Genomic DNA, 11,720 nt, shown 5'->3' on the forward strand with positions numbered 1-11,720 from the left:
CTCTCGAAATCTCCGCTTGAGCCGCTCCCCGGGTAAGTCATCTAGCTGCGCGTGATATGCCCCATATTTAAATTTAAATAAATTACTGTACTGATTCCATTAATCTGGGGGTGAAGTTTCTCTTGCAGCTTCAATTTACAAATCCGGTAATCGTAGCCCATAGAGCAAGAGTATTGATCTTCGAACACATGAGAGTGAACTGTTCGTAATTTACATAGATATATACACTCACCCAACAGATAAATAGTAGAATTTGAAGAAATCATGTAGCTGCTGCTGTCGACATAGCGTTTCCGACAGCGTTATTTATGACACTCGTCGTTGAATTGTTAGGCTCGAGCTCGTCGCGCAATTGCTGCAAAGATTCCAACTGGACAAATTTGCTGGATCGTCGAACACCTCCACGGCGAGATGTTTCCAATACTATACCAATCAGTCGCTGAACATAGGCCCGTAAATCCTCTGCACCAGAACGGTCATAGAATACAACCGGAAATCGAAAAGACAACCAGATGTATAGAGAAAAAATGTTGTTGTAGGACTCCAGCTGCCGGAGGGTTTCTGGATTAGAAAGATCAATTTCAGTCAATAGGTCCAGCTCTAAGCATTTAATATCGATTAAAGAGGTTGGTTCACCCTCTGCTACCGCTTCCGCAAGGGCCTGCAGAATTGTACCCATGTTCGATACTCGTTCGTTGGCGGGAGCTGTGATCAATTCGACTTTCTCTTCGATTAACAGATTAGGATTATTGCCCATCATACCAGCAGCCGAGATTTGCTGACTGAGAGAGCATATAGAATATAAACTTGATGCGGAAGCAAGATTATACAAACGAATCAAAATAGAGGCAAAGTTTGTCGATACAGGGAAATGCTTCGCGAATCTTGTAACGGAATCGTTATCGGGCATTATTCCAGCATGAAAAATCGGCGTAGATTCTCGAACCATACATGTCCCAAGATAATTCAAATCGCTCTTTACTAGTGTGGTTACTAGACCCAGTCTGCTTCTATCATCTGTAGGATTAGCTAAATTTTCATTTGCTGCACGATATCTTCCGGCTCGGCCTGCGATTTGCTTGATTTGATGATGATCCAAGCGGACGAAGTTGGCTCCATTATATTTTGTTAAAGTTGAAAAGATCACTCGATTGATTGACAAATTCAGCCCCATTCCAACAGCATCGGAAGCAACTAATACGTCTAATCCTGATGAATTATTTTGCGAATTGAACAATCGGGCCTGTTCCGCTCGAATTTCAGAAGGTAAGGTTCCATAGACGACAGCACATTTGTACGGTGTCACTTTTTCGATTCGCTTCTTGAGTTCAAAAATATCATATCTGCTAAAAGCAATTACAGCGTCTCCTTTCCGGATCTCCAAAAAGTTGGAATTGAGAGACTGTCCTTCCACTTCTAGTGGACTTAGTCGCTTGTATCTATTGACCACAATCTCATCACCTAAACTTGTTGCAAGTCGCCGCAAATAGTCCACCGTTCGTTCTTCCCCGCATAAATGTAGCTCTCTGGCTTGTGTTCCCAACAAAGCTTCAGTCCATGCCCAACCTCTATGTGGATCGGAGATCATTTGGATCTCATCGATGACCGCAACATCGACTCGTCTTGAAAGACTAATCATCTCTACAGTAGACGAATATTTCCTAGCCAAAGCTCCCGTGCTTGTAGAGCTCTTAATAACTTCTTCTCCAGTCACTAGGTTACAAGGAATCCCTTCTGCTTGAAATCGGTCAAACACTTCCCGAGCAAGCAGTCGTAATGGACCAGCATAAAAACCAGATTCGGCCTCCTTCAAGCGTTGAAGAGCGTTGTATGTTTTCCCACTGTTAGTTGGACCTACATGTAGTATCCATTTGCGCTTCATAGCTCGCGCTCGAGGATATGCTTCATGGGGATATTGAATAGAGACTGCTTGTCTGGCAGCTGTCAATATCCGCCTCGTCTCGGACTCGGTGTCGGAGACCTTGTAGGAAATAAAATTTGTGAAACAAGACAACAGCATTCTGTCAATTTGGCGGATATTTTCCTTGATTTCGGGTGACGCCAGAAGTAGTTCCCGAATAACAGCTGCGTGAGGTAGACCCGGACGATCGCGCATATAATCAACGAGCTTCGGCGCTTGCATTAAAAATTGATTTTCACTCATTTCAGACACTCGAACTGAGTATTCTGCCAGAAACTTGGTGAATTGGTCGGTATCTATATTTGTAGTCTTGCAGACATGTGTCGAAATGTGTGGACTCTTCATCTGATCTAATCGCATACTAACCAAGGTCTGTACTTGCTTAAAGGACAAAACTTTCTCTGAGGCCACTTTATCCTTCGACACGTCGCGTCGCCCATTAGAATACGAGTCTTGTCTGTCCGAACGTCTTGATGTACCTGATCGTGCCCGAACAGTTGACTGTCGAATTACCAGACTTTGAGTTTGCTGGAATGCAACTCGCCAGCGAAAGATTCGGGAAAGTCTGCTTTCGCAGCTAGCCAGGGAAGTAAGACTTCTCCATTGAGCGCACATATTCCTCCAAGGCATCACTCGCAACCAATACACGCCAAAGTTGTCCCTAACCTAGTGGTCCACGATTTTCTGTTGGGCAGCTTACTTGGTTATGACTGAACTGTTTCAATTTTCTTGAATCTTTGGAACCTGGTTGGGACTTCAAAAGCACTTCTGGCAAAACTTGCCCAGTTCAACGAACGCCCTGTAAGCACATCGTGACCTTTGTACCTGATCTGAATGAGTCCGCCGCACAGAACCGGGGCTGGTTCACACCATCAACTGAGCGCCGTATGGGCGAAGAGGGTGAGCGAGGAGCAGCAGGAAATGTCTACGAAGCAGCAGCTACAGAATCGTCGTGCGGAGTCTTGAATACTAAGAATTCGAGATTTTTTTCAGATTTTTCATCGATTTCAGGTCATTCTTACAGTGTTTGATAGCCATATTTGGCGAAATTGTTTGCGGATTGGTGCTTCGGTCATCAACGAGCGTCCACAGAGTGCTTGCGTCCTTCTGTTGTCTCATACAGGCAGTGGAGGTTGACAGTGATTGTATTGCTAATTCCTCATTCAATTTGCCGAAACTTCTGATTGATTCTGTTAGCTACGTTTGCTCAAAATATTTGAACTCTGAGTCGTCTGGATTGTGTCTTTCCGGAGTTTCCTGAAGGTCCAACTGTTTACATCGCTAGTGTGAGGTGGTCGACATGACGTCCACTTTCTCCCTAATCGACAAGTATCGAACTAGTATGTACTGAACTTTGTATTTCATATAATAATTTATATTCCAGTGTTCCGGGAGAACTAACAGTTTATAGGGATATTCGAGCTTCTAGACTCAGTTCGAGTTCCCGGAAAAGTATGCGAAGTCTATGATCTATGTCTTATCTGATGACGATTTAAACTCCTGCTAACCTCATCTGCACAGTATAAATATTTAGTTCTGGATGACTTTTCTTCAAAATTAATTTTTAATGCTGTTTCTGAGCAGGAAATTTTACAGCGCAACGTTTCAGGTAACTAGTCCTAGTATTCTCGCTTCCGTCGGTGAAATATCCTAGTATCATACTTACTTAGTTTTGCAGCTATCGAATATATTGAAAAGCCACGACGAACTCACGGCTCTTTTGAAGCAATTTACGTACTATCTCCGAAGCGATATATTCTTGAGTGCTTCATTTCCGACTATAACCGTGACATTCCACGCTATGCAGCCGCTAATTTGTTTTTCACTTCATGTAAGTATTTTGTATGTTTTATTGAAGTGTCGAATAATAACACCACTACTAGCTTTGGCTCGAATCGATTTGGAAGATCTGCTTGCTTCTAAAGCAGCACAATATTTCCAGCGGCCTGTTTACTTTCCTATGGATTTTTTCCCGAAGCAAGCTTTGGTTTATTCGTTTGATCAACGTGATGCAATGACTATTTATTACAGCCCGTATTGCCATGATTTAGTAGAACCAACCATTCAGCTAAACGCTCAAAAAGTGAGGATTTATTAAGGATGAAACTTGAGATGCTGATACTGATTTCAAATCTAGCTCGTCAGTCTATGTGCAACTTTGGGAGAGTATCCCATAATACGTTTCCACAAGCCTTCCAATACTTCCTATGAAGCGCATCCGCTAGCATTTTTGGTTGCTCGCAAGTTTCAGGTTGAGATAGACCAATATGCTCGAATGAACTCGAATTTTCCATCTACTGAAGCGAATCGGCCGCAGTCTATATTTCTGATTCTTGACCGCACTATCGACATGAAAACACCTCTCATCCATGATTTGACCTATGAAGCTATTGCGCACGACATTTTGACAATTGAAAATGAAAGATATACGTATCAGAAGCCGGATGATCCACAAGAAAAGACGGTCGGTCTTTTATCAGATAAAGATCGATTTTGGGTATCACTACGACACGCTTACATTGCCAATGCGATGGATCAAATCGGGATGCTTACGCGCCAATTAATTGAAGACAATCCTGATGTAGTTAATATTGGAACGGCTACTTCGACATCACAACTAAAGCAAGCATTGTTTACAATGCATGGCTTTAGCGAGGACAAAGAGCGTCTTGAGTTACATGTTAATATGATCGATTCGATTTCGGCGTTGTTTAATTCTATGGGTCTTCATCGAGTCACTGAATTGGAACAGATTTTAGCGACAGGAATTACTGCGGAAGGGACTATTCCAAAAGGCGTGTTAAATAGCTTGGTTCCCATGCTAGATGATCCAGCAGTTTCAACGCGAGACCGAGCACGTTTGGTTGCTCTTTATTTGATTTACCGGGACGGCGTTATTCATGCAGATTTTGAAAAGCTGTGTACGCATTCAAGATTGGCGACGCCGGAGATCAATTCGATAAGGAACATGCAATATCTGGGACAATCAATTTTGAAGAACTCGCTTTCTGACCGTCGGAAATCAAAGAAACCTAGTATTCCAAAGCAATCCGAAATGACACAGAGCGACCAGATTACTAGATATGATAGTTCTTTGCAACGTATTTTAGAAGACTTGGCCACTCAATCTCTTGATCCAGAGCTATTCCCATATACAAAAGATCAGCCCGCAGCTCTTGCATCTGAAGATTCTACGTCGGTCTATGCGCAGCCGACGTCTACTTCTCGTCGCAATAAAGCTACTTGGGTGGATTCTCATGGTGGTCGAGGAGCAAGTGTGGCTCCTCGACAACGAATTTTTGTTTTTGTTACAGGTGGGGTAACATATTCGGAGCTCAAGATTGCTTATGACTTGTCGGAGCGATTCCAGAAGGAAATCATTATTGGCGCAGAAGATTTTCTGACACCCACGGAATTTGTGGGCCAGCTAAATAATCTAACTGCACCTCGAGAAAAAATGCAGCTAGAAGCAGACAAGCCACAGCCGAAAGTTCCAGGCTATTTACTAGAGCCAGATCCGCCACAGGCCGCTCCTGGACAGCCATCTAACAAAACACCGCAAAAGACACTGCAACCTACTACATCAGCTCCAGCACAGGTTGTCCCAGCAGCAGCACCTCACAAATTGTCTAGAAATACAGGCCACCATCATAAAAATGCCGGAAACCCGCCGGGTCACTTTGATGCAGTGACAAAGAAAAAGAGTAAGTTCAGACTCTTTGGATAGAGTTTGAGCTCATTAGGGGGTACGGAAGGTAGTATTGACTGAAGTAATTTAATTCTGCATATGCATGTATTTCGGAGGGCTTTTCTGAACTTTTACAGATTATTCTGTGTTTGTCTGTGTATTTCTAGGTTTTGTGCGAAATTAATAGTATTGAATGGATGAAGTTGGAATAACCGGGTGGCTTAGATTTTAATATCAGGTTCTGCTTATCTACCAATTCAAGTCAATTTGAACTAATTGGAACATTAATATAAGCAGAAATTTGAAAATAATACGAATTCGACTTACATGTAACTCATTGATGGTATCATAGGCAGCACCCATAGAACATAGAGCTTCGACGGTATCGCGGACCACTTGTTCAGACAATTGCAGTTTGCTGGCGACTTTACTTAGATGGACACCCTCGTTCGATTCGATTTCTGGAAATGACTGTGCGCACTGGATAACTTTCTTCTGCAAAGCTGTATACTGACCGTCGTCGATATCCATCATAGAATGAGATGCATTGTTACCATTTGAAATACTGGAAGCATTGCTTAAATCTTTAGAAAAATGGAGAGCCAAAGGCTCTAAGACTGAGTAGATCACTTCGTCAACACCAGTTACGACCCGCATGTTTCTTTGGAGAACATATCGTCGATCATTATAGTCATTCAGATCTCCAATGACTCGTACGTAATCTCCTACTTGACTAAATCGAGTTAAAAATAGCATTCGCCAGAATATTTAGAATGTGTAAATACTCACAGATCATGTTCTTTATTGCCGTTATCATTACCGGCTTCTTCTTCGTCCTGCTTGATCATTTTTCGGACGTCACACATTCCGGTACCGTCGTCAATTCGATAAGTGGAATTTGTCGACCGATGTGACACGGTTCGGATGATTCCAACAAATGTGACCTGAATATTGTTAAAGTCCGATCAAATATAAGCAATTATGAGAGTAGCGTACGCTGACAACTTCAACATTGTCGATGGTGAAGTTGGCATCGTCGTGCAGTTTAGTGGCTTCGAGAATTTGACGAATAATGACTGGCCGTAACCGTGTCTTGCCATCTGGAATCTAAAGTATGTCAATATCTATCCTCATAATATTCAACCGAAATGAGCACAATGACATATTTACCTGGCGATCTCCTCTGCCTTGCGAATCGGATTTACCGTCAAAGTTACCACCAGGTTCGCCTCCGTTGTTATAATAACCTCCATCCGTTCCATTATTTTCATATCCAGCATTGCCGTATCCGCCATAGCCACCGTAGCCCCCATAAGTAGTTGCCATTCTACTAGCGAGTCGAGTTCGTTCTTGAAAGCAAATATTGTTCGGGGTTCAATGAAACAAACAAACAGCTCGAACACGCGTCCGCGGACATTTCGATCTCTTAACGCGTCTCGATTGTTACGCGCTCATCTCCCATTTGCAAGACACTAATCACGTGATAATTCACCGAACTGTGTGCAGCTGTGTACGAGTTCTTAGAAGTCAGGATTAAAGCCGGTTGATGATGTAATAAGATGCTATGTATAATTTATCAATGTGCAGAAGCTGGAAATCAAGAGATAGCTCGTTGTTTTCAGTTGCCTGAAGGGCGGAAAGCGGAGCGCTGACAGCTGGATTAGGTAATTTAGATACCAAATATGGTAACCCTCCTCCTGATCTGAGCTTCACCATGCCGAATATAGTAAACATTGATGCAACCGCAGAGAAAGCTAAAGCTCAAGACCAATTTTCATTTAGCTGACAATTCACACTGAAATCTAAGAAAAGCCTGGATCTGTAACCATTTAGCGTTAGATTGTCTATTGATTTCATCGTTCGGATTTCATTTGATCTACTTTGGTTTCATTGCTTGCATAACTTGTTCATCGGCGTGGTGATCAAGCTTTATTCAGCATGTCTTCCTCCTCGGTAGATGTGATTTTTCGCTTGATCCCGGTAACTTTGAAAGAAGCTGCGCTTGACAGTCCGTCGTTTCGTACAGAAGCATGGCATATCAATGAACAAATCGATGCCATCGAGCGCTGGATTGATCTTTATGTTCGTGCCGGTCATCGTCTCAGCACAGAGGCCCAAAGTATGCAAGAATCAGTCAATATTCTTCTTGGTCGCTCGTTCCCTCCGTTTATCACAGAAAATATCATTGACCATGACTATACTCTGACTGCTATGAAATCGTATTCTGAAGGCTTGCGTATTTTCTGGGCTGATTTTATCACCATTTTGAAGGGCATGGACAAAAATGTCATTGAGCAGTTGGAAAACCTCGGAAAGAAGGAAATCCGTCAGTATAAGGTCTGTTTGATTTTTAGTGAAACATTTTAGTCTTTGAGTGCTAACATTTCTATCAGGACGTCAAACGTAGTTTTGATGCCGCGCAGTCTCGTTATGATACTTTAGTTGCTCGCTACTGCTCTCAGGGCAGATCCAAAGAAGAGTCAGCTCTTCGAGAAGACGCGTTCCAGCTCTATGAGGCTAGGAAACTTTATGTCAAAGTTTCTTTCGATTTATGCCTAGCTACTGTTTCCGTAAAGCATGGCCTTGATCGCACAATCATTACTGCTTTCTCGGATCAGTGGCTACTGATGGGACAATACGATCGTGCTGATAGTGGATCGACGAAGATTGGCGATGATTTGCGGAAAATCCGTCGATGGAGTGATAATATGGAGGCTTCTATGAAAGTGCTGTTTAAGGAGCTTAATATCACCAGGAGGGATCTCGAGGTCCTTGTGATGAACGAAATTGCTCCACCTCGTGATCTGGCGGAATATGCAGAATGGACTATTCCAGTTCCTCAAAACATCAAGAGGGACGGTGTACGCGTACCGCCTATCAAAAAGCTTTCGGCGCACCATGCCTCATTTATAGATCCGACGGGAGTTGATTCTGAAAAGCATGGCTGGTTATTTGTACGAACTTATATTGGAAAGCCAGCCAGACAGGTATGGCTACGTCGATGGGTTTTTGTCAAAGATGGAATTTTCGGTTGGCTTGTGCAGTCTCCGAGCAAAAATTACGTTGAAGAAAGCGATAAGGTTGGAGTTTTACTTTGCAACGTCAAACCTGCAGCAGCAGAAGAACGAAGGTTCTGTATCGAAGTTACGACTAAGGATACGTCGCTAGTACTGCAGGCTGAAAGCCAAGACGATTTGGTTTCTTGGTTGAGCGTATTTGATGCTGCGAAGAAGAAAGCTTTAGATTCTATGAGCAATGCTGAAACCGAAATGGCGTTTGAAATCATTCCTCCATTACCCGAGTTTGCGTCCACTGTGCAAACTTCTGCAGATACTGATCTTACCCATGATCGCCATGACGCCCTTCCAACTATAAACCGATCAAGTTTGGACTTGAGTAGATCAGGCACCAAAAAGCAAGCATCTAATATTCCTGCCCTCCAGGCATTAATAAATGCAGGTTTGAATGCTAGTCAGTCAATTACTGGTCATGCGCAAAATTTCATAACTGGTGCTGACAAGTTATTTGACGAGATTGTCCCTGCAGTCACAGATCTTGCACCTACCACAATTGCTAATAACCCTATTTCAACCTCAATGACGAAAACGGCAACTATTGCCCATGCATACGTTCCTTCAATGAGTTTCCCAAACGGCTTAACCGCCAATACCTGGGGTAGCGTTAACTGGGGATCTCGTCAGGTATTTGATAATACTAGACAGCGGATTTCTGCCTCATCTGAGGATGGGGAAGAATCTTCAAAAGAGACTGGGAAAGACGCTGCCAATCCGTTGGTAGTTGTCGATCCTCCAGAAGAAGAAATTAAGGAATATCCTATCTCCGCGGCCAACGCAGAAAGCTTCCGAAACCGAACTTATCCTGATTTTATTCCTTATGAACTTCGTATTCAAGACGCGCAATTACGCACCATTTTCTCTGATATTGCGCCTGATGAGTTTGTTGTTTTGGTCACTAGAGCCACTTGGGATAGTCAAACTGGACAATTCTTTTCCGGAAGAGTCTATTGTACACCTACTAAACTGTACATGTATGCTAATAATGCAGATATGATCGTTGCTCGGTCAAGGTCAATTGGAGAAATTGCTTCTGTTCGTGGGGAGTCAAGCCAGCTCTCAGATTCATTTTACATTGATTTCAAAGATGGCACAGAGATTTCTGCGAAAGTTTATCTTGATTCTGGGCCACTTATTCAAACACGACTTCAATTTTTAATTGATAACTTCGGAACAGGTTTGGACCTGCAGACTATTGTGACCAAGCTAAGAGAGTCTGTTCCTGCTACTGAAGGTTGGGACGATGTTCCCACTCCGATGGCAGAAGATGAGAATGCTGATCCAATGGACAAGGCTTTGGGGCCTCGGATTGGTGCTGCGATTGCGTTGGATCGATCATTACTGGCGCCGAATAAGCAGCTTCGAGCACGAGGTGTCAAATCGAAACTAAAACTGCCCGAGCAGCCTGTACAATATGACTTGTCGAATTCAGGTGCACAACTCGTGAGTCGTCGTAAATATGAAGTGAGTGCCAAGGCATTGTATCATATAATGTTCGGTGACAAGTCGGATCTATTTCCACAGCTGTACGAAAGTAGCAAAGGAATTGATGTGCAGCAGGGTGCGTGGATTCATTTAGCAGGATCAAATATGGATCGAGAAATTAAATTCACGACTGAGCGAACAGTGATCAAAGGATTTCCTTACATGCAACAAATAACAGTCTCCCAGAAGGTTGACAAAGTTGAAGAATATTTGCTCTACGTGGTGTCGGAGAGAAGAACTCCTTGGAATTTGCCGCTTGCAGATTTATTTTCTCAAGTTAGTTATTATGTTATCTCCTATGCATCCAAAGCGTCTTGTGTTCTCTCTGTTTGGGCAGATGTAGAATACGTTTCTCCTAGTGCTTTTGTAAAGGGTAAGTTTTGTGATATTTTTCCAAACCAAATATTGACAGTCCAAGCTCTTATTCACCAACTGTCGATCCAAGATATTGCTCAAGACTCATCGGTTTTGGGAATTCTAATAAGCCGAGCTACACGTCAACTTGGAGCTCAAGGACGTACTAGTAAATCGATTCAGCTCTATGGTCAAGTTGGTAAATCGACAGCACCTCTAGATCCAAGAACAGGCTTCCCTATCACAATTTTACAAGATAAGGGGCAGATATTTTTACTAATTTCCAGACGCAGCATGTTTTACTTATTACTTACAAAAGCGTTAAGGCTGGTGTATAAAATTTTTACGCTGGTTCTTGGTCTGGTGTTTCTCGTAGTCACCAAACTATTTTCTGTGGTCAATGGTCAATGGATTATTTTGATCGTCGCCGGAATATCATTGGTTTTGAATGCGTTTTTGTCCTCGCGATCGTCTCTCGCATATTGGACTGAGCGGCGAGCTTACAGAACTATGAGCCAAGTTGGAGTAAAACCCAATGGCATTTTGGGTAAAGCCGTGTTTTTAAAGGATTTAGAGGAATACATATCGTCCGGAGTGGACATTGCATCAAATCCGAGCGGACTTTGGTGAGAATATTTGCGAGTTCATTTGTTTACAATTATATGTGTTAACTCTCATAGTTATGGAAAATTTCGTTCAATCTCTGAGCTCACAATGTCTGATCCTTCTACCGAGAATCTTGGATCTCGATATACTAGTGGCCTAACGCAGCAAGAGGCGCTTAGAATATCATCAGCGCGACAACGTGCAGCTGTTGAGCGTCATCAACATTTAATTGCAATCCGAGTCATTGGGCGGATGGAAGAAGAGCTAGTTCGAGCGGAATGGGGCAACTGGCTCACATCAGAGCGAACGCGGTGTCTGAAGCTACGATCCAGCGGGAACGCCACAGAATACGAGAGCTATTGCAATGACTGTGAAGATGAATATCGGGCAGACCGAGATCTTTTACACTAGACTAGCTTATGCCATCTGTTATTTATCTGATTGATGCCGTGTTCTGAATGATCTTAATGTAAAAGTATTTTCTCGGAACTTTTTCGCACCGGAACTGTAAATGGCTTCGTACAAAGCCGCACCAGTAGAGGTTTTGCGTAAATGTGAATGAGGATGATCTGTCAAATATTGAACGGATTTA

General features: G+C 42.9%; 4 protein-coding genes across 4 annotated transcripts; 2 read left to right on the plus strand and 2 right to left on the minus strand.

Annotated features, from left to right (window-relative positions):
* Nucleotides 1–10: 10 nt before the first annotated feature.
* Nucleotides 11–2,639, minus strand: V1516DRAFT_668336 (P-loop containing nucleoside triphosphate hydrolase protein). Its single transcript, XM_066920980.1, has one exon. It carries the CDS (start codon nt 2,549–2,551, stop codon nt 263–265), a length of 2,289 nt encoding a protein of 762 aa, XP_066779876.1. The 5' UTR covers nt 2,552–2,639; the 3' UTR covers nt 11–262.
* Nucleotides 2,640–2,810: 171 nt separating this feature from the next.
* On the plus strand, nt 2,811–6,002 carry V1516DRAFT_668338 (Sec1-like protein). Its single transcript, XM_066920981.1, has 6 exons — nt 2,811–3,261; nt 3,333–3,373; nt 3,443–3,530; nt 3,600–3,752; nt 3,805–4,004; nt 4,059–6,002. Exons 1-6 carry the CDS (start codon nt 3,222–3,224, stop codon nt 5,646–5,648), a joined length of 2,112 nt encoding a protein of 703 aa, XP_066779877.1. The 5' UTR covers nt 2,811–3,221; the 3' UTR covers nt 5,649–6,002.
* V1516DRAFT_49071 (uncharacterized protein) lies at nt 5,758–7,038 on the minus strand. The gene is made up of 5 exons (XM_066919103.1): nt 6,780–7,038; nt 6,606–6,716; nt 6,399–6,553; nt 5,937–6,342; nt 5,758–5,881 (listed from the first exon to the last, which is right to left on the minus strand). Exons 1-5 carry the CDS (start codon nt 6,933–6,935, stop codon nt 5,867–5,869), a joined length of 843 nt encoding a protein of 280 aa, XP_066779878.1. The 5' UTR covers nt 6,936–7,038; the 3' UTR covers nt 5,758–5,866.
* A 407-nt stretch (nt 7,039–7,445) lies between these two features.
* On the plus strand, nt 7,446–11,674 carry V1516DRAFT_48972 (uncharacterized protein). Its single transcript, XM_066919101.1, has 4 exons — nt 7,446–7,946; nt 8,003–10,541; nt 10,587–11,148; nt 11,203–11,674. The coding sequence occupies exons 1-4, from the start codon at nt 7,548–7,550 to the stop codon at nt 11,537–11,539; spliced, it is 3,837 nt and encodes a 1,278-aa protein (XP_066779879.1). The 5' UTR covers nt 7,446–7,547; the 3' UTR covers nt 11,540–11,674.
* Nucleotides 11,675–11,720: the final 46 nt, after the last annotated feature.

The sequence above is a fragment of the Lipomyces oligophaga genome (assembly GCF_038497815.1).
Source record: "Lipomyces oligophaga strain CBS 7107 unplaced genomic scaffold V1516scaffold_1, whole genome shotgun sequence".
Taxonomy (NCBI): Eukaryota; Fungi; Ascomycota; class Lipomycetes; order Lipomycetales; family Lipomycetaceae; genus Lipomyces; species [Lipomyces] oligophaga.

Bases quoted from the DNA above. Each gene is read 5' to 3' on its own strand.
- V1516DRAFT_49071 (XM_066919103.1), bottom strand. From the start codon at position 6,935: ATGGCAACTACTTATGGGGGCTACGGTGGCTATGGCGGATACGGCAAT. The intron at 6,554-6,605 runs GTACGCTACTCT...AACAATATTCAG, and splicing joins ACAATGTTGAAGTTGTCAGC to GTCACATTTGTTGGAATCAT. The intron at 6,343-6,398 runs GTGAGTATTTAC...AACTCGATTTAG, and splicing joins GGCAATAAAGAACATGATCT to TCAAGTAGGAGATTACGTAC.
- V1516DRAFT_48972 (XM_066919101.1), top strand. From the start codon at position 7,548: ATGTCTTCCTCCTCGGTAGATGTGATTTTTCGCTTGATCCCGGTAACT. The intron at 7,947-8,002 runs GTCTGTTTGATT...CATTTCTATCAG, and splicing joins AGGAAATCCGTCAGTATAAG to GACGTCAAACGTAGTTTTGA. The intron at 10,542-10,586 runs GTAAGTTTTGTG...TGACAGTCCAAG, and splicing joins TCCTAGTGCTTTTGTAAAGG to CTCTTATTCACCAACTGTCG.
- V1516DRAFT_668338 (XM_066920981.1), top strand. From the start codon at position 3,222: ATGACGTCCACTTTCTCCCTAATCGACAAGTATCGAACTA. The intron at 3,531-3,599 runs GTAACTAGTCCT...TTAGTTTTGCAG, and splicing joins TTTACAGCGCAACGTTTCAG to CTATCGAATATATTGAAAAG. The intron at 4,005-4,058 runs GTGAGGATTTAT...TTTCAAATCTAG, and splicing joins TTCAGCTAAACGCTCAAAAA to CTCGTCAGTCTATGTGCAAC.
- V1516DRAFT_668336 (XM_066920980.1), bottom strand. From the start codon at position 2,551: ATGCCTTGGAGGAATATGTGCGCTCAATGGAGAAGTCTTACTTCCCTG.